Raw genomic sequence first — 26,806 nt, 5'->3', positions numbered from 1 at the left:
TTTAATGACATAAGTAAAAATATAATAAATATGTAATATAGTGCTCAGCAAAATCTCCTCTCTAGCTATTTTTTTCTATTCAGTTAACATGCTATGGTCATTAAATGGCTTTCCTGAGGTAAATGTAACGTTATGTGACATAATTGTTATATATAACCTACAAACCTACAAAACGGTATTATACTAGTCAATTCTGAAACGAAAGTTGTACTCACCAAACACTTTTATGAAGGTCGCCTTGCAAACGGGCACTTTCTCCGGATGTCTGTTGCACAAGAGACTGTACTTAACAGATACGTTCCGGTCTTTTTGTTTGTTAATGTCCTGGACTTTCGGACGCTTCCTTGTCACTTGCGTGATGTCCAGGAGATGAAGTATGGCCTGGTCCTGGTCAACCTTGTTTGGTTTTTCATAAAAATAGTTGAAATTTACCATCAGATCGTCCGGCGACAGCCTCTCGGCCTGACAGAAACCTTTGGCGGCAGCTTTGTGTTGACATCCCACTGTTGGTATTAACGCGCCACCCGAGTGACGAACCTTCTTTTTTTGTTGTTTTTTGTGATTTTCTTTGTCCAGTCTGCGTTTTCTACCCCCAGGTGTAGGTCTCACTGGCTCATCAAGGCCATCAAAAGTGTTATTACAGTTTAAAGCACTCATTTTGAGGAATGAATGAACATAAACAAAGTAACAAACCTCTGTTCAGATCGCCGCCTATTTGGATTACGTAGAACGCTCGCCGAATTCTGATTGGTTGAGAGGATATATCCCGTTTAGGCTAAAAATAGGTTCGGCGCTTATCTCGTTTTGGAAAGAAACTGCATCTTGCAGTACATTTTAAACAAGGAAATATAGCGATTTGTCATGAAACGTTGATGGAGCAGTGAATAGGTCCAGTACACAGCAAAATGACATGACAAACTCATTTTTTTAAAAAATGGCGTTTATCCCGTTTTGGAAAAGAGCTCTTCATATGTTGCACCAAAATTAGATATTTGTGAAATACAAAGATTAAATTGAAAGCAGTTATGAACAGTTCTGATCCTGATGTCTGAAAAAAAACATTGTTCTGCCTCTACAGAAACTGATATAATAGGCTATGTGCACAAGCGTCACGACGAACTTCCGCAGTGTCGGCATATCAGTTTCCGGTTTACGGCCGCTTCATCGGCATCCGCTGTAAACAAACAAGATGAGTGCTGCTGTTGTACGAAATAAAGAGATACTATGTGCGTGACACATCTAAGTTTCTAAGAACTGTAGGTGGATCTTACGGCCGTTTCCCACATACTCCGTGTGCAGTGCAGGAGCAGCACGTGCTATAGTGCTTCATATATGATGCGTTTGCAGTGAATAACTGATTCACGGCTGTACCACAAACACTTACTATTACTACACCGTGTTATCCTCTTTTAAAATTTGCACCCTGTTGACTTCAATAGGGCAAGTTTTAAACCTGCTTTTAGCCTCTTAACATCCTTGATGTGTCATTACAAGTGCACGGCCATGTGAGTGATTCCTTCAGAGTGAACACGCGGTCAATCTGACTGCAGTAGATGTGAAAGATATGAATAAAAATGATGTTATTTCAGCCAGCGCTCAAACCTGTATTTACATCCTGTTTTCGGTCGAAGTCCATAGTAATCAATTGTCGAGTTCACGCGCATAGGTTTAGTAAGTATGATCACGCGCGTGAACTCGACAATCGACTACTTTGGACTTCGACCGAAATACAGGTATGTATTCACCCGTGTTCACTCTGAAGGAATCACTCACATGGCTGTGCACTTGTAATGACACATCAAGGATGTTAACCCCCTGAGGTCGGCGGTATCGCCGGCGATACCAGCTCGCTTTTTTTTATCAGTGTAAAAGAAACTCATAAATACTCTGTTGACTTTGATTTTCCATAGGAGTTTCATACATCAATCGATTCTGTTAAATGTGTATTATTTTTCTGTATACTCACAATAAAAACAAAGTGTTGTGCTTTTCGCCAAATTAAGAAAAATAATCACGGAGCGAGTTCTGCCTTCTCTCTGTCCGTGTAGTCCATTCTGAAACGCGTCCGAAAATGAATCATAACTCAGCGAATACTTCTCACACAGGCACGTGATATATGTCTTTATGAAGCTTGAAATCTCTTCTTTTAAATGAAGTAATTAATAAAAAAAACAAATGTTTTCAACTCATGTAATCCGTTTGAAAGCAAGGAGAGGTACCGTTTTTTCCTTCTGCCTAATTATCTCTATAATGAACTGAGGCCGCCCCGCCCCCGGCGCTATTGACATGGTAAATAGTTTAGGTGATCTATGCTTCGCACCCGCCCCCCGATCAATGCCTTGAAAACACGAAGTTTCATCAGATCAGATTCACTGATAGTTCATCGCGTTTAGAGAGGATGGCGCGTTTCTCCGGTAAAGACGCCGTTCAGATGATCCTGGACAGCGAGGAATAACTCACCTTGGCTTTTCCTCAGAGGAAGATTGTAACTCAGACGAACGGCAGCATGTTCAAGAGCGAATTGATCACGCCGAGTAAACACCGAGTTTTCACGTGAGTAAATACGTGTACTCAAGTGGTCTAGTGGTAGAACATTTGCCTAGCGTGTCAGAGGTTCTGAGTTCGAATCCGCACTCATATAGTTTTTTTTTTTTTGTCAAATCAAATTATGTTTATCAGTGGTTGTATATCAGGCAGAGACATGCAAAAGAGTGTATTTTATTTTGTAATTTCACTGGAACGAAAAGAGAGTCTCCACAACGGATTGAAGCGCGCGTCCGAGTGAAGACTGCGCGAGCCTAAAACAAACACAGTATCCGCGTCTGACTCGCGGGAATCCACGGCGCAAACCTGTGAGGGGCTGTGTTTTCTCGAGCCCCATATCAGCTCGAGAAAACACAAGTTTATTCAGATCATTACTTGTTTACACCGTCACCGTATAAGCAACGTATTAAACTGCAAATTAGCATTTATATTCCTTATAATAAAAATGAAAGACCTATGTTACAGACATATGAAAGACAACATTTCGTTGATTAGTTTTGGATAGATTATACATTTTTACTGTAAAATATCTGCCACCTCAAATAAGCTTTTTTGTCAAAAATAATCAAATAATCAATCAAATCCTTCACTTTGAAATATGTATGATAAAATGTATACTTTAGTTTGTACAAAGAAAGATTACACTTGAATTGTTGTTTATTTAAATATTTACAAGGTAGATGTAAACAAACTATTAAAAGGTAAATATAAGCCTTTTCTTTAAATAATTTTTATTGTGTTTTATTAGTGACAAATTTGGGGAGAGGATAAATATTCCAAAACTGAAAATACAGTATGAGAATTAACTGCACAATTACATGTTTTCCTTGGCTATTATAGGCCAAATTGCAAGCACAATATGTGGAAAAATAAAAAAGAATTGAGATGCTTCCAACTGTTGCTCTTGCATTCTTGTGGCTCAGTGACTCACCTGAATGAATGGCTCATTAAGTATGCGGTCCTCAGGTGTGAACCACTACATATGAATGATCGTCGACGCCCACTCGAATATTGCCTTTCCAAACAGAAAGTGCTTTGCAAAATTCAAATCAATGTATTGTGTTATGTGAAGGATTAGGCAGGGTGATTTTCACATAATTTTGAAGAAAAAACACTAGGCGATGACATCCATTAGACAAAAGTCTTATTGGCACATATTTAGTGTGTGTTTTGTGGTCTTATTTCAGAAACTTTAGTTTTTAGTTTTTTCAATAACCACGCATAAACATTATTCTCTCAAAAATGCAGACATGTACATTCTTGTTGCTCACATATTATGGTAGCCCTGTTTGTGCTAAATAGTGTGTAATTTTTTTTTGCCATTACTATGTTTATAAGCAACTGAAAAAAGCACAAATGTCAGGGCATGTCAGAACATCTCAAGGACCCCAAAAACACCTCAGACCCCAGAGGGTTAAGAGGCTAAAAGCAGGTATAAAACTTGCCCTATTGAAGTCAACTTTAAAAGTCAATTTTAAAAAGAGGATAACACAGTGTAGGCAACACCGATTTTTGTCGTTGTTCTCTGTACTGACAGCACTCCAAATTTACAAAAAAATGAGCTCAATGTTAAAATTGACCGGAGTTCTCCTTTAAGGGAAGATTTCACGACACAGACCACGCCCACATTATTTTGTTACATTCGTTTCAATGAAATTGAATATCTGACGACAACTGTAAGTACATTAAATAAATCATGCTATTGACATTGTGTCTTTGCAGTGCATGTGTATTCGCAGATTATTGTTATGATGCCAATTTGTGGCTTAATTTAAATTGAGCAGCAATACTGCTGAGGTAAAAGGGATGTCAAGCATTTATTTATTATTTATTTTAATGTTACTGAGGAATGAATTAAAGCATAAAGCATACAGTAGGCTACACTCCATAAATATTCCTAAAGAGTGTTGAAAATTGAGAAGGCATAGCTTATGGATCCAGTGAATTACCCACAGCATTTATTCAGGGAATGTTCAACAAACATATTTATTAGCTAACAGGTATGAAAGCAACAATAAAAAAACAGCTGTATTTGCCAACAGTGGAAGATCTGACCACACAGTCCCACCTTCAACATTCTGAACATTCAATCTAAGGAAGGGAGAACAAACTATAGACTTAAGTTACATGTTTATGAAGAACAGTTACTTGTTTTGTAATGTATATGTATACATTTTTCTTACCCATTGGCCAGTTTGGCCTTAATACCTATGCTGCTCTCCATCTAATGTAGTTATATTAGTAAATAAATGTCACAGTTGTATTATCTTTTTAAGAACAATTTAACACACCATCACCCTTCATTGTGAAATTTTCACATCTCCTCTTTATATAATCACGCTCCTTTCTTGAGCAGCGGTCGGGATATTGGTTATCCTGCAAAGTTTTTGATTTGTCTAACTTTAATTGCATCCATTTGCTGTGGCAGTATATGGCCTAACAACAATGACACTTAATTTATAGACCTTTTAATATGTTCCTAACGGTTAGCAGACAACAATAATGAAAGCACATGATGTGATGATTCATAACAAGTAAAGAGAATATGTTAATGAGATTCATGGTACCAGTCAAATGTGTCATATTTCTTTTGTTAAAGAGGTCAGCAAAAAAGTAAACAATAAAGCATTTCCTCTTGTTTTAGAGAGGGTCATGCTATTCGTGTGAGGTGACAAATGATCAAGAGGTTAGTGATGTAGGCCTATGAGTATATTAGCCATAGAGAATATCAGTATATATTTGTAATAATTCATTATCACTATATCATATGTTTTGCTTATTTCAGTAATACAATTTGTGGTTGCCTCTCAGTGTTTTTCACAGGACTTTAATCACTAAAGACAAAGTGTTCTACATGTCCAATGCAAGACATTAGATACACAACATTCAAGTTCATGCTCCTACTGAGCATAATGTACATGTACACATTTGCAGACGCTTCTATCCAAAGCGACTTACATTGCATTTCAAGCTACACATTTGCATTCTTATTAGTTCTTGCTTTCCCTGGGAATCAAACCCATGACCTTGGTGTTGTAAGCACCAATGCTCTACTGTTTGAGCTACAGGAAAGCTTGACACAATGTACAATTCAATATTACTATATTTGCTATATATAATTGTTCTGAAAGGAGAAGAGTCAAAATTAGTTTTTATTTTTTTTTTTTTTATTTTATAAATCTGTTGAATGTTACAAGTTCATGAGATAATTAACTTCATGACCCTATAAGCATAGCTGCTTTATGTCCAGGGAAAAGGATACAGGTGTCCAAGCTGGTTGTACAGAAAAGAGATCTTAACCCTCTGGGGTCTAAGGTGTTTTTGGGGTCCTTGAGATGTTCTGACATGCCCTGACATTTGTGCTTTTTTCAGTTGCTTATAAACATAGTAATGGCAAAAAAAAATTACACACTATTTAGCACAAACAGGGCTACCATAATATGTGAGCAACAAGAATGTACATGTCTGCATTTTTGAGAGAATAATGTTTATGCGTGGTTATTGAAAAAACGAAAAACTAAAGTTTCTGAAATAAGACCACAAAACATACACTAAATATGTGCCAATAAGACTTTTGTCTAATAGATGTCATCGCCTAGTGTTTTTTCTTCAAAATTATGTGAAAATCACCCTGCCTAAACCTTCACATAACACAATACATTGATTTGAATTTTGCAAAGCACTTTCTGTTTGGAAAGGCAATATTCGAGTGGGCGTCAATGATCATGCATATTTAGTGGTTCACACCTGAGGACCGCATACTTAATGAGCCATTCATTCAGGTGAGTCACTGAGCCACAAGAATGCAAGAGCAACAGTTGGAAGCATCTCAATTCTTTTTTATTTTTCCACATATTGTGCTTGCAATTTGGCCTATAATATCCAAGGAAAACATGTCTAGTAATTGTGCAGTTAATTCTCATACTGTATTTTCAGTTTTGGAATATTTATCCTCTCCCCAAATTTGTCACTAATAAAACACAATAAAAATTATTTAAAGAAAAGGCTTATATTTACCTTTTAATAGTTTGTTTACATCTACCTTGTAAATATTTAAATAAACAACAATTCAAGTGTAATCTTTCTTTGTAAAAACTAAAGTATACATTTTATCATACATATTTCAAAGTTAAGGATTTGATTGATTATTTGATTATTTTTGACAAAAAATTGGCAAATAAAAGCTTATTTGAGGTGGCAGATATTTTACAGTAAAAATGTATCTATCCAAAACTAATCAACGAAATGTTGTCTTTCATATGTCTGTAACATAGGTCTTTCATTTTTATTATAAGGAATATAAATGTTAATTTGCAGTTTAATACGTTGCTTATACAAATATATATCTATGTGCATACACACACACATATATATGTGTATATATTTATACACAAAAATTAATTTTATTTATATTTTTTATATACATTTTTTTTTTTCACAAATTGTGCTTGCAAATTGTATAATATCCAAGGTAAACATATCTAGTAATTGTGCAGTTAATTCTCATACTGTATTTTCAGTTTTGGAATATTTATCCTCTCCCCAAATTTGTTACTAATAAAACACAATACAAATTATTTAAAGAAAAAAATTATATTTACCTTTTAATAGTTTGTTTACATCTACCTTTTGAGGGACATTTTCCCTTATTATTATTCCTCACAGCGCTGCGAGACGGTGTAAACAAGTAATGATCTGAATAAACTTGTGTTTTCTCGAGCTGATATGGGGCTCGAGAAAACACAGCCCCTCACAGGTTTGCGCCGTGGATTCCCGCGGGTACTGTGTTTGTTTTAGGCTCGCGCAGTCTTCACTCGGACTCGCGCTTCAATCCGTTGTGGAGACTCTCTTTTCGTTCTAGTGAAATTACAAATCAAAATACACACAAACATGTCTCTGCCTGATATACAACCACTGATAAACATAATCTGATTTGATAAAAAAAAAAAAAATATATATATATATATGAGTGCAGATTCAAACTCAGAACCTCTGACACACTAGGTAAATGTTCTACCACTAGACCACTTGAGTACACGTATTTACTCACGCGAAAACTCGGTGTTTACTCGGCGTGATCAATTCGCTCTTGAAAATGCTGCCGTTCGTCGTCTGAGCTACAATCTTCCTCTGAGGAAAAGCCAAGGTGAGTTATTCCTCACTGTCCAGAATCATCTGAAGAGCGTCTTTACCGGAGAAACGAGCCATCCTCTCTAAACGCGATGAACTATCAGTGAATCTGATCTGATGAAACTTCGTGTTTTCAAGGCATTGATCGGGGGGGCGGGTGCGAAGCATAGATTACCTAAACTATTTACCATGTGAATAGCGCCGGGGGCGGGGCGGCCTCGGTTCATTATAGAGATAATGAGGCAGAAGGAAAAAACGGTACCTCTCCTTGCTTTCAAACGGATTACATGAGTTGAAAACATTTGTTTTTTATATTAATTACTTCATTTAAAAGAAGAGATTTCAAGCTTCATAAAGACATATACCACGTGTCTGTGTGAGAAGTATTCGCTGAGTTATGATTCATTTTCGGACGCGTTTCAGAATGTACTACACGGACAGAGAGAAGGCAGATCGCGCTCCGTGTTTATTTTTCTTAATTTGGCGAAAAGCACAACACTTTGCTTTTATTGTGAGTATACACAAAAATAATACACATTTAACAGAATCGATTGATGTATGAAACTCCTATGGAAAATCAAAGTCAACAGAGTATTTATGAGTTTCTTTTACACTGATAAAAAAAAAGCGAGCTGGTATCGCCGGCGAGACCGCCGACCTCAGGGGGTTAATATAATCAGCAGAGTAAAATAAGCTGATAAGTGTTTTTATATAAAAAATAATAGATCTATTATAAAATTAGGCTATATGCAGATCAATAAATGCAACTGGAAAAAAATGTAAATGACTTTGCAATTTATGCTTCTTTTAGGTAGTCTAGCTTGTTTCATTTAATCTACATCTGTGGTTATTTGTGATTAGAACTCATGACAACACACTACAGAAAATATAATACACTAATGTTGAGAAGAGTCTTCTGAAGTGCGCTGACAAGTCTGTTCATCCAATGAAACCGAATGCCCCATGTTAACATAGACGTGGTTTCTGAGCTTGACACTAAAGTATGTTAAACTTCTTTGAAATTGCGTCAAATACGCAGGAATATACACTTCAAAAACAAATCGCTTTATTATGCATACCAGTGTGTATACAACTGGTGAAACATACGTTTTTAATCATGGATCCGTGAAAAATGGCTGCGACGAATCTGTAGCCGTCTAACATCTGCTGGAAATCCAGGTAAAACTGGAAAAAAAATCTGCGTGCACGCACGTTCCCCCAGTTAACATGATTAGGGCTGGGACGGAATGGATTTTATCTTACCGCGGTTGAAAAGCAAGAAATTCTCGCGGTATAGCGGTAAACCGCTTTAAATCATTCAAAATCGTTTTGGGAAACGCTTAACCACTCCCCTCAAACCGTTAGTCTGCTATGAGCGAGAGATAGAGAGGAGGAGCGCTAGCGTAAAACCCTGCCCTCTGCTCAATATGCCTTTTCACTGGGAAATACGTCACAACACTGGAGAAAAGTCGTTTGCAACTTCCGGTTCACGCAGACTTTTTTGACCACCCGCCACAGTGACTTTTTACCAGACAGTTTTTTTTTTTTTTGGCCTCATAAAAGGTGGAAAAAAAGGAATTGCACAAACATTTGTTCTTTAACTTGTAAGAATACACATTTAAGTGTTGTCAAGTTATTAACGAGATCCATACAAGTAATAATAACTCTTAGAATACAGATATAGACCTAGTGCAGCTCGTATTAAAAACAAATCACACGCGGCTGTGTTGATGGCTGGGCAGCTGTTAGTTACAGCGTTCAGGAACCGTTAAGCAGAACTAAATTAATATTGTTATTACCATATATATCATATAAAGGCTAGATATCTTAAGGCGGAGTCACTTCCGGCATCACCGGCGGCCATCTAACCACAGTGGAGCAGTGAATTAAGGTGAGTGATCAGCATGCACACAAATCCTCTTATCTCGCTGAAATCTTGACGGATTTACAAACGGTTTGGTTTCTTACTAACGCTATTAACGTGGCTATAATTCCGAATGCTTGAACATTTATGTTATAATTATTCATATGTATGCAGTGTCATAGCTACATCTCTGAGCAAGTTATGGTTATTTAAAAGTACATGCACCATGTTACGAGTGAGCGAGCACACTGTGGTATGATGGCCGCCGTGTGCGGACGTCGACCTCCATTGGCCAGCAGCGCGCACAAGACATCTAGCCTTTATATGATATCTATGGTTATTACTGGTAAAGTTACCGGGTAGGCTACCGGACATTTTCTCACCGGTTCCCAACATCTGTGCAACTGTCATTGCACTGTAGCCTATGTCAGCATTGCATTATCTCATCTCATCTCACCAACAGTTTAATACTTAACTCACACATTCAAACGTAGTCAGAGAAGGGTAGTCTCATCTTTCTCTCCGACCACATATACGTTCTGAAACACTCAAACTGCGCTGCTTTCACAGATGCTTTCTTTACCACTCCAGTAATGTGCCGCCACATTTTTTAGCTAAAATCCAACAAAATGGCTGACTTCGTTTAAATGTCAAAGACCAACAGTTGCAAAAAAAACAAACAAAAAAACGCAAAGACCCGGCCCCTTTAGTTACTGTTGCTATGTCCGACAAGCTACACCGCGCTCACGCCAAACCATGATCTCACGCAATGAAAAACATCGAGCAGCAGAGACACTGACAACACGCTGACAGACAAGACAGTCCAGGTTACTTTTGATATTAAACAAAGTCTCAACGTTAAAATTTGGTCATTTTTAAAGAAATTTAGAGTACCGTAACCGTTTTGTGGCTCTGTAATGTGTCTTGACAGATCGCTGTGGTGCCTCAGTTAAAGGTGCTCGTGAACCGATCATCTCTTCCTTCTAGTTAATTTATAGCATCAAATAAACATGAATGAACATAAGAAGTAATGTAGTTTTAACTGCGGAAAGATGTCAGTAGGCTTACTCAGTACACTCTGTTTTTTCAAGTTCAAATCCTCCAACGTTGAACTCTCCTGACTGCTTTGTCGGACTGCTTTGTCCGGGGCGGAGGTCAGCTCCATCTTTAAAATATAGAACTAGAATTTTCTTCTAGTTTGATCATTTTTATCAAGCTTGTATGTTTATGTTCAGTTATTTCACTTTAATGGCAATGAAAAGGACCTATTAATTGTCATTAAAGTAAAATTACTGAACCTAAATATACAAGCTTGATAAAAAAAAAAAAAAAATTGATGTATATGAATGTATATGAATGTGTGTGTGTATATGTGTGTTTTGTATCTGATCTCAGTGTGTTACCCTACATGTATGTATATATATAAATATATACACACACACACACTGCTTGTGATATTGCCATCCATGTTTATGTGTGTTTTTTTTTGTGTGTGTTTTTTTTTTAGGTAAAATGTATTGGCTAAATGATATTTAACTTATTTGAGAAATTACACCAAAGCTCTTGACAAAGGCGTGATCTGCGAGCAGCTGACCGACGACTCCTCTGAATTATGAGCACGAACGACGTAAAACGCAGACGAAAGCGGAAAGAAGAACTAAAAACATTGCTCTAAGTTGGTGCAGTCAGTGGAATGGGCTCTTTAAATTTCCGCGCTGATGTGACCGCGCATGTTACGTGACAATACCAACTGTAATACCAGTACGTCCTGACTCCATTCATACTACCCGTATTCATACTATAGAGCGTACTTTTTTAACGGTCGCGAAGTATGTTCTAATTTAAATGTAGTACCTACTCCCATAGTGCGCGATTTCGGACGCAGCTTTAGTCCATATATGGAACACATGAAAAAGTGCCATAATCATGTGACATTCTGGGGATTTTTCAAAAGTGGGGTTGCAGCTTAATAGTTTAATTGACTGTTTAATTTTATTACTTTAAATTATTCTGGCTCTGTGTGAGGGAAAAAATGCTTAAAAGTAATATAATAAATAAATGAGCAATACTCACGTCAGTGTGTTGAGTTGACAGTGTTTATCCTGCAGTAAAGCAGCGATCTGATTCACTCGTGTGTCTCCTAGTTCATGTCCACTCAGATTCAGCTCTCTCTGGAGTAACGGGTTTATACCCACAACTCTATTCACATACTGACAGGCTTCCTCAGCAGCAGGACTCACAAACCTGCAGAAGAGGCAATTCAGGTATCAACTAAATGTCCACTGCATTACAAAAAATGATTGATACGATAAAAAACTTAATTGTTGTTTTAAAGACAAGCTTAAGTTAGTTATTTAGATGTCAAATTTTTCTTTAAACATTTAAATACACAAATAAATCTATATTTAAAAGAAACTAGAGCAACACTCAAGTCCTAAAGCAAACATAAGCATAAGAACAGAAAGGTCTCACAGAGCAGAAGGCCAAAAGCTCACTAGATCATGATTTTCAGTATGAATACAGAGTGTGAAATTAAGATCTTTCTGTCTTTAAAGCAGGAGGAGTGAGAAACGTCAGCACAGAGAAAACTGGCTTGTGAAACTGCATGTTTGAGAACATCTGGAGACTCATAGACCTGGTGCAGAGAGATGCAGTGAATCTGGGCTTGATGGAAAACTATTATTGTTAATTATCAAGGTATACTCCTGAATGTCAGCACACATATACTGACCCATAATGTCTATTTGACCTGTAGCTCGTATCACAACTAAACTGTGTTGACGGTTATCATCATCATGACAGAACCTGCAGCATCTGATCTGATCTTGATCATTTTGATGCAACAAATTGTACAGCTTATTCTATAACTAAAATAATATATTAGTTATGAATATTTAGCCTGCATATAGCTAATTTAGTTAATTATTTGATCTCGTCTCACCTCAGTGTCTTCAGTTGACAGTCTGGATCCTGCAGTAAATCATTGAGCTCCTTCACTCCTGATTGTCCAGGATCATTTCCTGTGAGATCCAGCTCTATCAGGTGTGAAGGGTTTGATCTCAGAGCTGAAGCCAGAGCTTTATAACCTTCTTCTGTCACACTGCAGTTAGAGAGTCTAGAACAGAGAGGAAAACATTCAGCTGATTAATCAGTTAAACCTGAACAATATAAATCCTTAAACTGAATTTGATTTTATTCTTCATATTCTTCGTATTGAAAGTCAGTTGCAAAAACTGACAATTTAATATGGAGGCAAACAAAAGGCTCAGTGAACTTTGATATGTTAGACATCAACATCCCTTTCAAGATTGCAATTAACTATAACTGTACAACTCTGAAAGTCTATGATCTGAAAATGGTCGGAAAATTAGAAAATTAAAGTTTGGGAATGGCCCAATAAAGTCCAGACTTCAATTCCATTAAAATGCTGTGGAAGGACTTGAAGCACAGCTCATGTTGGAAAGTCTACAAATGTCACTGAGCTGAAGCAGCTTTGCAAGGATGAGGGAGACCAGGGGCGCAACTACCCAGTGTCAGAGGGGTATGAAGCAACACATTTGGCTAACAATTTAACAATTCTTTGAGTGCTGGAGTTGTAACGGGTTACATGCTTATTTCACAAATAAGAATAAAATTTTAATTTGATTCAATGGTTATTTAAAGTTTTACTTGGCTTTTTCCGCCACACTTCAGAGAACTTTAGAGCGCTAATGTCTGTTAACATCTATCTTTAGCCTCGACAGTTTTTTTTTGCTTTATCCATCTTTTTCAACGACAATTCACTACTTGTACCTGCTCGCTCAGTGCTCATGGCGCCCCTCGCAATATTACGCTCGCGACATCTTCAATGTCAAAATTCTATGATGGAATCTTATGAGGGCGCCTACTCTAGCCTGTTAGTCCTCTAAAATGTTATATAACATTGAGGAAATGCAGAAATGATTTAGAAATGCACAACAGCAGCTACATATAGAAAATACCAAAAAAAGAATTGTAATTATTTATTTATTTTACCATCGCATGGTGCTGCGCCCCTATGCACCGCATATAGCGCATACGGTGTAAAACACTCATAAACTACAGGAAGTGTTTAGTCGAGACTAGCTGCAAAGCTGAAAGCAGAATCAAAGACAAACAGCTTCCTCAAAAGCACTAAAATACATTAATCCTGTTATATACAATCTTAAGATAAGTGATTTCTACTAGATCTCACCCTCCTTTCTGTGGCAGATTTACCAGCTCTAACAGAATCATCTGAATTCTGACTCAACACTAGGTATGCAAATAACGATTAAATCACTAAATTATAAATTACTATAAACAAAAACAGCCCAATTTAAGTGTTAACTTATAAGTAGAAGAATATACATATATGGAAAATACATTATCCATTAAATATTATAATCCCCTGCAATTATTTGCATTACAGTGCAGCACCAAATGAATGCAGCACAAAATGAATGCTTAATGTCACTTCAGTATTACTCACTGAAAAAAACACAACAACAGTAAAATGGCACAATGACAACCTCGCTTATATTGAACATCAAACTTTTATCAACAAATCAAATAGGACAGATCGCATAGTATACCCCCATTGTAACACTGATAAATGAAGGTCTTAGTGTTTTCCCCTAAATTTAAAACAAATGCTTAGTTTGTGGTTCATTAGTATTAATGCAAATACATCAATAATAAAATAGTACAATGATAAATTCACTTATATTAAACATTGGACTTTTATTAACAAAATTGATAAGAAGGATGATATGCTATACCCACATTGTAACAAATAAATAAAAGATCTTTGGATTGCTTAGTTTGTGGCTCATTATTATTTTGAATGAAAAACACAACAACAATAGAACAAAGACAAACTTACTTATATACAAAGAAATGCAACTTTTATTTATAACGTTTAGCCTCTGGGATCGTCCCGTCATTCATTGCACCTTACTTTAGTCATGTGACTCATGTGGCTCAACTTACCTCAGTATCTCCAATTTACAATTTATATTCTTCAGTCCAGTGCAGAGCAGCTTCACTCCTGAATCCTGCAGATTATTTTTGTTCATGTTCAGCTCTTTCAGATTGGTATCTGATCCAAGAACTGCAGCCAGAGCTGAACAGCTTTTTTCTGTTAAGTTACAATCATTTAACCTACAATAAATCACAACACAGAATTAGATGGCACACATATAATACATTTTCTATATACAAATATTAAAGGAGCTCTAATATCGACAATGGTAAGTTTAAATTGTCTTCCATAATATGAGTCGGAAATCAGTCGGAGCCGCAGCAGGCAAGGCTAACCCCTGGCCACGGACTTAATGATGAGGTGGTGACGCGTTCATGTAACCAGTGGGTGACGTCACTGCCACTTACACACTAAAAAACTGTCACAAAGAACCGGCAAAAGTAATGATTATGAAGGTGTCAAATAAAGCAAGCAGATATTTTAATTGTTAATTAACCCCCTGGGGTCGACAATCGCGCCGGCGCGATAGGCTCGCTTTTTTCGAAAGGTGTCTTACAAAATTTAAATCAATGTATTGTTTTATGTGGATGATTAGGCAGGGTGATTTTCACATAATTTTGAAGAAAAAACTCTAGGCGACAAAATGCATTATTCAGAAGTCTTGTGGACACATATTTAGTATGTGTTTTGAGGCCTTATTTCAGAAACTTTCATTTTTAGTTTTTTCAATAACCATGCATAAACATTATTCTTTCAAAAATACAAACATGTATACATGTTGCTCACATATTATGGTAGCCCTGTTTGTGCTAAATAGAGTGTAATTATACCTTTGCCATTAAAGGTGAACTAAGTAACTTTTTTACCTTAACTGAACAGCTTCGGAGTCAATGGAATGGTTATATTACTTATTTCGGGTTGAATGGTGGTTGTTTCGCACCCCCCTGGTGCCCGTGAGCGGAAAATCTGCACTTGCAACTTTGAGCCGGCGGGCCGCCGGCTGCCGCGTCAGGAAGTATCGCGTGATATCAGGTCTCGCGATGTAAACAATTGCTTTACGGCCAAAAGAAATCTGCTAAAATGCTGTCATTATTGCGCTCCCTCACGCTGTTCGAACCCGAATGAAGAAGACGTTTTAAAGAATGTCCCATCTGCTTTCATGTCGTTGATCTACTAGCTTCTGGTGTCTGAGAATCACCAACGAGTTTTTACAACAGTGTTGTCAAATATCTATTCCGAAGCTGTGGGGGGAGCTCTAGAGAGAAAACTGCGAGCAAAAAGCGAGAAAACAGCGAAGAAATCCTGAAACTACTGAGCCCTGCTTTAATGTTTATAAGCAACTGAAAAAAAGCACAAATGTCAGGGCATGTCAGAACATCTCAAGGACCCCAAAAACACCTCAGACCCCAGAGGGTTAATAAACTAGTGTTTTCTGTGTCAGTGTCAGTTGACGATGCTGACTTGACATGTTCGCAGTAGTGAACGCGCCTCTAGAGAGAAATGCACATTTCATACGATATGGATTACATAAGCAGAGAGTATAGCCAACTGTTTCTTTTCATTTTGAATTGTTTTGTTTGATATAGACATTTCAAGCTTTCTATATATATTTTTTATAGCCTATACTACTCTGAGTTTCGATTCACTTATAAGACGAGCTCCAGTTCACGGGCAATGCCAGTGATCGCTCTGGTGCCTCCAAGTCCTGATGTCGGCTATATTTGCTTCTTATTTTTTAAATCCAAGCGATTTGTTGATGAAACACTGATTAAAATTAAGATTAATAATGCATTAAAATTAGTGATGCACCGATGTGAAAATTGTGGCCAATACCGATAACCGATATTAATATTGCTGTTATGGCCGATACCGATATTTACAGATGTCGATATCTCTGTATAGAAAACACATTTTTATGATAATCAAATAATGAGCTATTTTCCAAAACACACATTTTTATAATATAATGCACGACGACACACATGCATTATATTGCATTGCATAAAATGTGTGCTGGTCAACTTGTCTAAAATTAAGAAACCCCTAGAAAAAAAAAAACCACCAACAACAACAAAAAACATAGGAACATTAAGATAGGCAACTAATTTATTATTCCAATATCCAAATATGATATTTGGCTTCCATTTGTGACGTGCTGTCTTTGCGTTTGAACATTGCACATTTTAAACAGGCATTAGCTGAATAAATGTTAGCCAATACAAACATATTTATAGAAAACAGTTGACAATGAATAGACAGGAGTCCAATAATAGCATAACGAATCACTTATTCTAAAAATAATATCAAGAATAAGTTAGACGAATCCGACATATGAAAACACGGATGGATAATACAAAATGTTTTCTGACATTTTGACAGAAAAAAAAACCAAGCAAGAACAAAATTTAAACTTAGCCCGTCAATTTTCATTTTACAATTATCTTCTCTCTCTGTGTGTGCGCGTCCGTGTTTGTGAGTGAGAGCTCGCGCAGCACTGATACAACAGTACTTTTTAATCTATAGGTAACGAACGCGCTAGTTTTCATACAAAATAAATATGTAACATAATTAGGTAATTTAGTTATTATTAACACAATAACGTAACACATGAAGGCTACGTTTCTCAACACTGAGAATGAATAAATAAACGCCTGTTTCTCCAGACTCGCGCTTATCATTAATCCACAAATCAAACGTGCTTTCACTTTTGAGAAAAATCTAATTCGAACGGGTATCAAATATCAAGCAATGTATTCGAATATCTACGAGTCAAAAAACGATCAGTCAAAAAATGCGTCATGAAGAGGAAAAAAAACATATATAAGTCGCACTGGACTATAAGTCGCATTTATTTAGAAATTTATTTCACAAAAAAAAAAAAAATGTTATGGACGGGACAGTTCTCCGTTACGGACGCGAGCGTTCTGAAAGCGGCACTAAAAGACTGCTTTAAAACTTTCACAGCGACCTCAAACAGAAAGCACAAAGCCTGTCTTTAAATTTTATTTCGTTTTGTATTAATTGTATCTTAATTTTGATCAATGTTTCATCAACCAATAGCCTGGATTTAAAAAAATAAGAATTAAATAGAAAATATTTAATCACGACACGGAGGCGCCAGTGCGTGAACCTGGAGCTTGTCTCATAAATGAACCGAAACCACATATATAGAAAGCTTGAAATGTGTACTTTTAAACAGAATAATTCAAAACGAAAGAAAACAGACTGTTCTCTGCTTATGTCATCCGTATGAAATGTGCATTTCTCTCAGGCGCGTTCACTACTGTGAAGATCACGAGTCAGCATCGTCAACTTCATCTTCATCTTCAACTTCACACGTCAAATACACAGGAATGACTATCGGCCTGTTCACATCGGCCCTATTTTGACATCGGAACGATACCGATGTGTAAAAAAATGACCATATTGGCCGATATTATATCGGCGGCCAATATATCATGCACCACTTATTAAAATGCATATATTCATGTACATTTTTTACATAAACACTTTTTACATAAACTTAGCATTTAAAATTTTAAATTATTGGGAGATACAGTAACAACCGATAATGTATATGTACTTTATTTAAGTAGCCTGTTTTATAAAAATATTAATGTTTTATATTATAACCTTTCAGAATTTCATCTTTCATTTTAGCAAAATAAAAAAACATCTGTACCAAATTACATTCTTTCCCCCAGTTTGGGTATATGAATAAAATATGTACTTTTTTCCCCTCAAGTATGAGTATGTGCTAATATATAATTCTATATAAGTCATAACAGTCTGGTGTATCATATTGATACAAAACATGCAAACATTTTTACATGGTCTTTTATATTTTGTCTAAAGGTTTGATAAACTATCTCCACACACACAAAAAAAAAATCTGACTATTATTTCATATGTCAGGCTTTACAGGGATAAGTTCATGTTCATGATGAGGAATCACTATAGAGTAATGTAGATAAAAACATTTTTCAGATGAGAGCAAAACATGACAAAATATATTAAAAGACTTACAGAGCTCTTCTGGAGGTTTTGATTACTGCCGATAATCTAATGAGACACTCGTCTGATTTCTTGAATTTCTGAAGCTCAAACTCCTCCAGCTCTTCCTCTGATGTCAACAACACAAAGGCTACAGCAGACCATTGGGCAGGTGAAAGGTAACCAGATGACAGACTTCCTTTGCTAAGGTGGGTCTGAATCTCCTTCACCAGAGTTTGGTCATTCAGTTCATTCAGACAGTAGAACAGATTGATGGATCTCTCTGCTGGAAGATCATCTTCCAATTTCTGCTTAATGTACTGAACTATTTCCTTGTTGCTCTGGTCATTGCCATCTTGCTGTGTCAACAGACCTCGTAAGAGTCCTCGATTGGACTGAAGCGACAGACCGAGGAGGAAGCGAAGGAAAAGGTCCAGGTGTCCATTGTCACTCTCAAGCGCCTTGTCCACTGCAGTCTTGAGAAAATCAATCATGGTTTCATTTGTGTTTTCCTGTTCTGTAGACTCATGATCAAACACACTTGTCTTGTTGATGTCTAGAAACAGATGTGCATAAAGGGCTGCAATAAACTCTTGAATGCTCAAGTGAACAAAGCAGTACATGGTACCAAGAACGATCCCTGTTTCCTCCTTAAAGATCTGGGTACACATGCCTGAGTACACTGATGCCTTATAGACATCAATACCACAGGCTTCCAGGTCTGTATCATAGAAGATCAGGTTGTTTCTTTCCAGCTGATGAAACGCCAGTTTCCCCAGTGAAAGGATGGCGTCTTTATTCCAGGAAACATCTGGTGTGTATTCTCCATCATACTTTCGGCGGCTCTGCTGGATCTGGAAGCGGAGAAAGTGTGTGTACATTTGTGTCAGAGTCTTGGGAGTGTCTTCAGTGTTTGATTTCTGCAGTGTTTTAGAGATCGCATCAGCCTGAGTGTTTTTCACATCATTATTTCTTTTCTCCTCCAGAATGTTCTGGAGAACCGTGGCTGATATCCAGCAGAAGACTGGGATGTGGCACATGATAAAGAGACTCTTTGATTGTTTAATGTGATCTATGATTGTGTTGGCCTGATTCTCATCTGTGAATCTTTTTTTTAAGTACTCTTCCTTCTGTGCGTCACTGAATCCTCGTATCTCTGTCAGCCGGCCGATACAGTCAGGAGGAATCTTACTGGCAGCTGCTGGTCTGGTGGTGATCCAGATGAGAGCAGAAGGAAGCAGATTTCCCTTCATGAGGTTCGTTAGGAGAACATCCAGAGAGGCTGGTGACGATACATCACTCCACGTCTCATTACAATCAAGCTTCAGAGGAAGGCGACATTCGTCCAGTCCATCAAGGATGAACAGCACTTTGAATTGATTCCTTCTTGTAAGGTTCAGTCCTTTTGTCTCTGGGAAAAATTGAGTTATAAGGTCCATCAAACTCAGTTTTTCTTTCTCCTTTAAGTTCATCTCTCTGAATGGAAGAGGAAATATGAAGCTGATATCTTGATTTTCTTTTCCTTCAGCCCAGTCCAGAACAAACTTTTGCACAGAGACTGATTTCCCGATGCCAGCGACTCCTTTTGTCAGTACAGTTCGGATCTCCTTGTCTTGTTCAGGAGCTTCAAACAAATTTGTGCATTTAACCTGTTTCTCTTGTGCTTCATGACGCCTGGAAGCAACTTCAATCTGTCTCACCTCATGTTCAGTATTGACCTGTTCACTGCCACCCTGAGTGATATAGAGATCTGTGTAGATGTTATTCAGAAGTGTGGAGTCACCTTGCTTCGCAATTCCTTCAAACACACATTGATACTTCTTCTTTAGGCCACATTTCAGCTGAGGAATGAAGAGCAGCTCATCTAAACACAGGAACAGAAAATAGACAGTTTTAGTCTTCATTTTCTCTCCTACATTTATAAGAGACAATCAGACAGATGATCATGAGTCTCTTACCTTCTAGAGCATCAGCAGCTTCATCTTGCTTCATCTCTCTCAGGTAATGTAGTGTGAGATCAAGAGCCGATTCTTTGATACTGGATCTGTTCTCAATAAAGTCCTTCACAAAGTGTTGTGTGTTCTCCTTTTGTAATATTTTCTTAAACTTCTCCAGCTCATTCTTCAGAAACGTGATTATTTTGCTCTCAAGATCCTACAAACAAAAGTAAGAAAAAATACACAATTTAAACCAAATTGTACACCTACATTTGGTCAACACAATTTATTAAATAACTATAATATCTATTAAAAAAATCCAGTTAAAAGACTAACATGTTAACCAGCTGTTATTTTTAACAAATAGAAAAATAAAAAATATATAAGTGCTTCAGAGGAAAAAATGGATCTGGAGGAATTAAATAAAATGTCTTTGTTCAATAACATATTTGTTTGTTAGAATATTAAACATTTATAAAAATGTGTTTTCCTACCTGGAAGATTCCTAGAAGATTGTCTTTGAAATTCTCATGGTTCCTGTGAGTCTGAACGTCTGAGTCTAATGTCTCATATTGAAGCCTGTAATCAAATAAATCAAATAAATACTGATTTTCCAGGCAAAATTTCACAGAAAGAGAAAAAGCATTAGCTGTGAATACTCTGATAAATATTTACCAGATCAAATATTTATCAGAGTAATCAATAAGAAATATCATGATAAATGATTCAATGATAAATAATGATAAATATTGGATCTAGAAATGTTTCATGATTGATATTCGCTGATACAACTTTTAAACACAGACAACGTGTGACAAAAAATTTGAAACTTATGAAATACCTTTTATTAGATGATGGTGTTTTCTCACTGAAGTTTGGTACTCTACCTTTAGACTGATCACTCTTCAGAGACACAGAGCTGGACACATGTGAGCCTGATCTTACACTGATGACACAAAGAACAGAGAGAAAACACTTTACTACAGGAGATACTTTAGTCTCATTTGAAAAGGTGTAATGTTGCAAATAGTAATTAAATGCAGTATAGCTGTGCTTTTGTCCATTTATGACTACAGTCGGATGGAGAAACATATATACATGTTTAGTTTCATGATCTATTTTCCATAGTGTATTTGTGCCTCCTTCTTGTGGCTGCCTGTGTAATTGTGTTACTGGAATGAGTTTCATAAGGTTCCCAGGAATTGAGTTTTATTGAGACTTATTGTTTTATTCAGTCAAGTTCATTCATATACACCACTGTAGACAAATAATACAACAATATAATGTAATGTAAACACACAAAATACCTTTTATTAGATGATGGTGTTTTCTCACTGAAGTTTGGTACTCTACCTTTAGACTGATCACTCTTCAGAGACACAGAGCTGGACACATGTGAGCCTGATCTTACACTGATGACACAAAGAACAGAGAGAGAGAGAAAACACTTTAGTAAAGGAGCATGAACTGTGTGTGAAACACATCTGTGTCTTAATGAGATTCAGACCAGGGGTGTGACATAGACACCCCCCCAATGACTAATGGCCCATCGCAGCCTGAACAAAAGAAGTAGAGGAGGTTTTGTTTTTCAATCTGTTTTATTGTAATTCCTCTATGTGGAGGAACATAATGTTCTAAATTTGCTCTAAGCAAATCAAATGTGACCAAAATAAAAAAAATAATCAGTCTGTTATAAACAAAGCAATTGTGAGCGATAAACAAAAGTAACTTGTACAATCCGACCCCCCAAACATGAAAAGAGCTGAAAGAAGTTAAAGAGAAAACAAATAACGCACACTATAACCTTATAAACAATAATATGTTATAAATTATATGCGACTTTTAATACTGTAGGGCAGTGGCCTACTATTCCCGGAAGCAACCTCCGAGTGGCCCAGCCCATGGTCCCGTGTCGTCAAAAACGTTACGTAAATTCGAAATAGTGCGCGCAGAAGCACATGCGCAAAACCGTTTTGTAAAATGATATATATGAATTATTTTTATTTTATCATGTCATTTAAAAAAAAAGGACATTTTACAAACCTACGTTTTGCGCATGTGCTCCTGCACGCACTTTTTCAGTCAGAACACAGCAATCAGAGGAGGACGCGCTGAGGAATTTGTGACTGTTTCACCTGTTCAACCACATCAAAGTTTCGTAATTAGTAAGTCTGTGCTTTTTCTCTTTTTTTCTTTCTCTTATGTGCTGAAGGGCCGCTGTGCCTTAGTGAAACGGTGTTTGTACGTGAAGAGCTCTTTTCCAAAACGCCATAAACCTAAAAAGCTGTCTCAAAGATCCAGCAAAAATAATGATTATGAATATGTAAAATATTGCAATAAGACATTTTAATTGTTTATTAACTTCTGGCAAAGATAAAGTTGACGATAGGCTATTGACTCGCGATCTTCGCAGTAGGCTAGTGAACGCACCAGAGAAATGCACATTTATTAGGCTACATAGTTTTTTGTTTTGGATGGTTTTGTTTAGAACCAGCTTTCTGTAAATATATTTCACATTTTTTAGACCTGCGAGGCGAGTAGGCTACTGTCTGGTTCATGATGATCTCCAGTTCAAGCACCTTATGTTGTGATTGCTAGCCTATTTACTTTTTATGTATTAAATCCAGGAAATTTGTTAATGAAAATAATATTAAAATTAAGATACAATTAATACAAAACGAAATTCGTTTTAAAGAATGGATTTGTGCTTTCTGTTTTGAAGTCTCTGTGAAAGTTTGAAAGTCTTTTAGTGCTGCTTCAGAGCGCTCGCGTCCATAATGGAGAACTGTCATGTAATATTGTTTTTTCCTCATAAATGCGAACATGTGTCAACTAATGCAAGTAAATTTAAAAAGACTTACTCACCCGAAATATTATCCACGGCTGGATCAAGTCGCTCAACGTTCGTCGCTCAAAATACAAACGTTCGTCGTCAGAGTCCTGCTCTTCTTCTGAGCAAAATTTGAACTCGTGTCATCTTCCAACAGCGCAGGAAAGTGAATAAATGAAACTTGCTGGTTTTAAGGCATTTCAGGGGGCGTTTACCTTATTTTGCATAGATCACTTCAGCTCATTATCTTATGAATAGCGCGCTCTGCGAGTGGGTGTGAACTCATTACCGATAATTAGGTGAGACGGGAGAAACTGTACTTCTCTTTAGTTTCATACAGATTACATTGCAGGAGAATATTTGTTTTGAATGTGAATTGTTTTATTTAAAACTAGAAATATAAAGCTTTCTTTTAGACGCATGTTTCATGGTTGTGTGATAAGTATTAGCTGAGTTTCAGTTCATTTTCCAGACTTGTTTCAGAAAGATTTTTGCGGAGACAGAGTGAGCTGAAAGCGCACCCTGTTTATTTTATTTATTTAAAAATAAAAACAAGGTTTTGATGTTAATGTGAGTGTACACAAAAAAAAGAAGACCCTCTATAGTTTATAATCATCTATTTATTTTATTAATATGACCGTAAATGACGGATTTTTTTAAGTTTATGTTGCTGCTATGTGAAAAAAATCCAGCAAAACGCGGGGGCGCGTTTGCCGACCTCAGAGGGTTAACCCTCTGGAGTCTGAGGGGTTTTCTGGGCCCTGGAGGTGTTCTGACATGCTCTGACATTTGTTGTTTTTTCAGTTATTTATAAACATGTTAATGGCAAAGGTGTAAATTCACTCTATAAAGCACAAACAGGGCTACCATCATATCTGATCAACATGCTTGTAAATCTTTGTGTTTTTTAGAGAATAATGTTTATGCGTGGTTATTTGAAAAAATAAAAATAAAAGTTGCTGAAATAAAACCACAAAACATATAGTAAATATGTGTCCACAAGACTTTTGACAAATGGATTGTTGTTGCCTAGGATTTTTTCTTCAAAATGATGTGAAAATCATCCTGCCTAATCGTTCTCATAAAACAATACATTGATTTAAACGTTGTAAAACAGTTTTTTTGTCAGAAGAGGTTTATGCATGGGAGTGGTAATGGCTTTAAATATTAATCTAATCCTCCACAGAAATACACACACTCACACAACTTACTGTTTTATAGTTAACTACTACTTTATTTTACTGGCTCACATTAGTTTAACGATTTCTTTAACATACATGAGAGAGATTTAATATGTTAAAAAATACTTCACTCTAATTTATGAGAACATTTCAAGTTTTTGTTTATTGACAGAAATAGAGAGCAGAAATGTCTGTGCGACACAGTTGTGTTAGCATACTTGAATTAAATTAAGTGTATAGTTGTTTCCTAATGTCTGTCAGTAATTGTATGATCTAAAAACTGAAGTCATTTATTTGGATTAATTCAGCGTCTAGAAGGTTATTAACAAATTATTAACTGTGATTTTTTCTATAGAGCAAACAGGGCTTTATAGACAATGTCAGAGTTAATTTAAGAAGTTAAATATAGAAATTGTGCAAAGCATGTGCAAATATGCTTAAAGTTGTGTTATTGACAGGGAAACACAAAGTCCAGTGGAGTTTAAACTGATGAAAACAGACGCAGTCTTACCTGTGTTTCTCTGAGAGACTCATCTGAGAGAGAGAGTCCTTTCCTCTTTCCTCTGACATACTGCAGCTAAACTGACACTGAAAACTGATCAGCACTGCTTTCTGGAAACACTCAATCCTTCAGCATCACCTGGAAATGACACCATTTTACACAGATGAAGAACATCTTATTTAAGACAATAATGAAGAATGTGGAGTTATCATCAATCTATAAAATAAAGTGAGTTACAGACAAATATATTGCCATGTAAAATAGCCGAATGGTCTTAATCATTTCTGATTGTTTAATGAGTTTAACTGACTCTAAATATTAATTCATTGGGGAACAGAAATTGTGTTTAAAACTTTGAGTGGGAAAATTGAAGCTGATTTGTTATATTCTCTATTACAGTTTAATATCATTTTACAATCATATTTACCCAATCTGTATTAATTGTTGAATCGTTTGTCATTTAATCATTACTTCAAGTTCACAATGATGATTGATTTCATTACTTTCAAATTATCCTAAAATAACTGATTGAGTAAAAGTAAGCAGAATTATAATAGACATACTGTATAACTACTAACCATAATTGCTATATATGAACTGAGATATTCAGTTTAATAACAGCAGATTGTTGTTCATTGACGTCAGGCTTCATCTGTCTGTCTACTGTAAATGTCTGCTTCAAAAATACTTTCGATTTCACATCACAAAAACAACAGCCTAAAACTGAAGAGGAAATGGGGGGAAACTTTCAGAAACATATTCGTTTTCAATAAACCTTTCTCAATAAAACTTCATGTTTTAACTTCAAAAGATTGTAATTTCTGGCAGATTCTTCGTCTGTTCGGAGTAGCAGAAGAACAGCCTTCTGTAACTTCACATTTAAATCACGCTTTACAATATAAAGTTCCTAATAATTACAAATGACTTAAATGGAGAATGTATTAATAATAATAATTATATGAATTTATCAGTATTTTAAACTCAGTAACGCTTGTTGTCAGTCCGCGCGCGTCGTTCTCAGAATCTCTTGCTGGTCTCGATGGATTGTGGATTAAACACATAAATGGCCGCGAGTGTTATTAGATTTGGAGGCATTGTGCTAAATCTGGAGAAATGTTTTCTGGATCATAGATCAGATCAAATCCAGTGAGTAACAGGTTTGGGTATCAGGGCTCTCATTTATAAAACTGTGCTCTTACTAAAAGTGTACGTGCGCCCGAAAGCCAAAAATGGCGTAGGCCTACGCCCAAAAAAATATTCAGATTTATAAAACCGTTCGTCCATTATCGATTATATTTAATCTAAACGTTTATATCAGAAGTAAAACATATTTTAAATCATAATTTTATTTATTTAAACTGTTATTGTGAACATGCACTGTATTTATGATTATGACTCATAATGAAGATGTACAGTTTTCCTTCATCTGCGTTAGATATAGGGTAATGCGTCAGTTCCACTAAACGGCCCAGCGCGCTCGCTGGCGCGGACATGTAGGAATGGATGGATGTTTGCTTCATGTGATAGGCTTGGTGAGTGAAATTATAGTTGTATTATCTTTCTGTATATGTATAATTTTCTTAAAATGCTCTGTCTAAAAGCGACCAAAACGACATTTAACTCCAGCTCACCATCGGTTCGCCAAACTGCTTCGTCTCCAAAACGTTCGTACACATAGGTCACAGTTTGCGTAGAGATGCGCACATTTTCCCGTCAAGTTTGTTTTTATAAATCACAGCTTATGCGTCGGAAGTGTCGTCCGCCTCTCTCAGGGCCTGTTCTGTGCGACGCAGCGGTGATAAACGAGGCCCAGGTGCTGTTCCTTTCGTTTTCCTCTTCTTCCT

The 26,806-nt window shown here is 36.5% G+C and overlaps 2 protein-coding genes across 2 annotated transcripts in view; both read right to left on the bottom strand.

The window, feature by feature from the left end:
* The window catches only part of LOC311305800 (uncharacterized protein), a 1,224,369-nt gene that overhangs the window by 669,987 nt on the left and 527,576 nt on the right, over nucleotides 1–26,806 (bottom strand). The gene's annotated exons all lie outside the window — the stretch shown is intronic.
* Nucleotides 215–26,806, bottom strand: LOC311305899 (protein NLRC3-like). Its single transcript, XM_084433895.1, has 11 exons — nucleotides 26,594–26,806; nucleotides 24,972–25,100; nucleotides 21,757–21,861; nucleotides 21,291–21,395; nucleotides 20,944–21,028; nucleotides 20,471–20,666; nucleotides 18,546–20,376; nucleotides 14,528–14,698; nucleotides 12,480–12,653; nucleotides 11,612–11,782; nucleotides 215–608 (listed from the first exon to the last, which is right to left on the bottom strand). The coding sequence occupies exons 2-11, from the start codon at nucleotides 25,028–25,030 to the stop codon at nucleotides 587–589; spliced, it is 2,919 nt and encodes a 972-aa protein (XP_084290021.1). The 5' UTR covers nucleotides 25,031–25,100; nucleotides 26,594–26,806; the 3' UTR covers nucleotides 215–586.

This window comes from Rutilus rutilus, assembly GCF_951802725.1.
Source record: "Rutilus rutilus genome assembly, chromosome: 1".
Lineage (NCBI taxonomy): Eukaryota > Metazoa > Chordata > Actinopteri > Cypriniformes > Leuciscidae > Rutilus > Rutilus rutilus.
The sequence above is the reverse complement of the archived record's forward strand: the minus strand, read 5'-3'. Positions and strand labels throughout refer to the sequence as shown.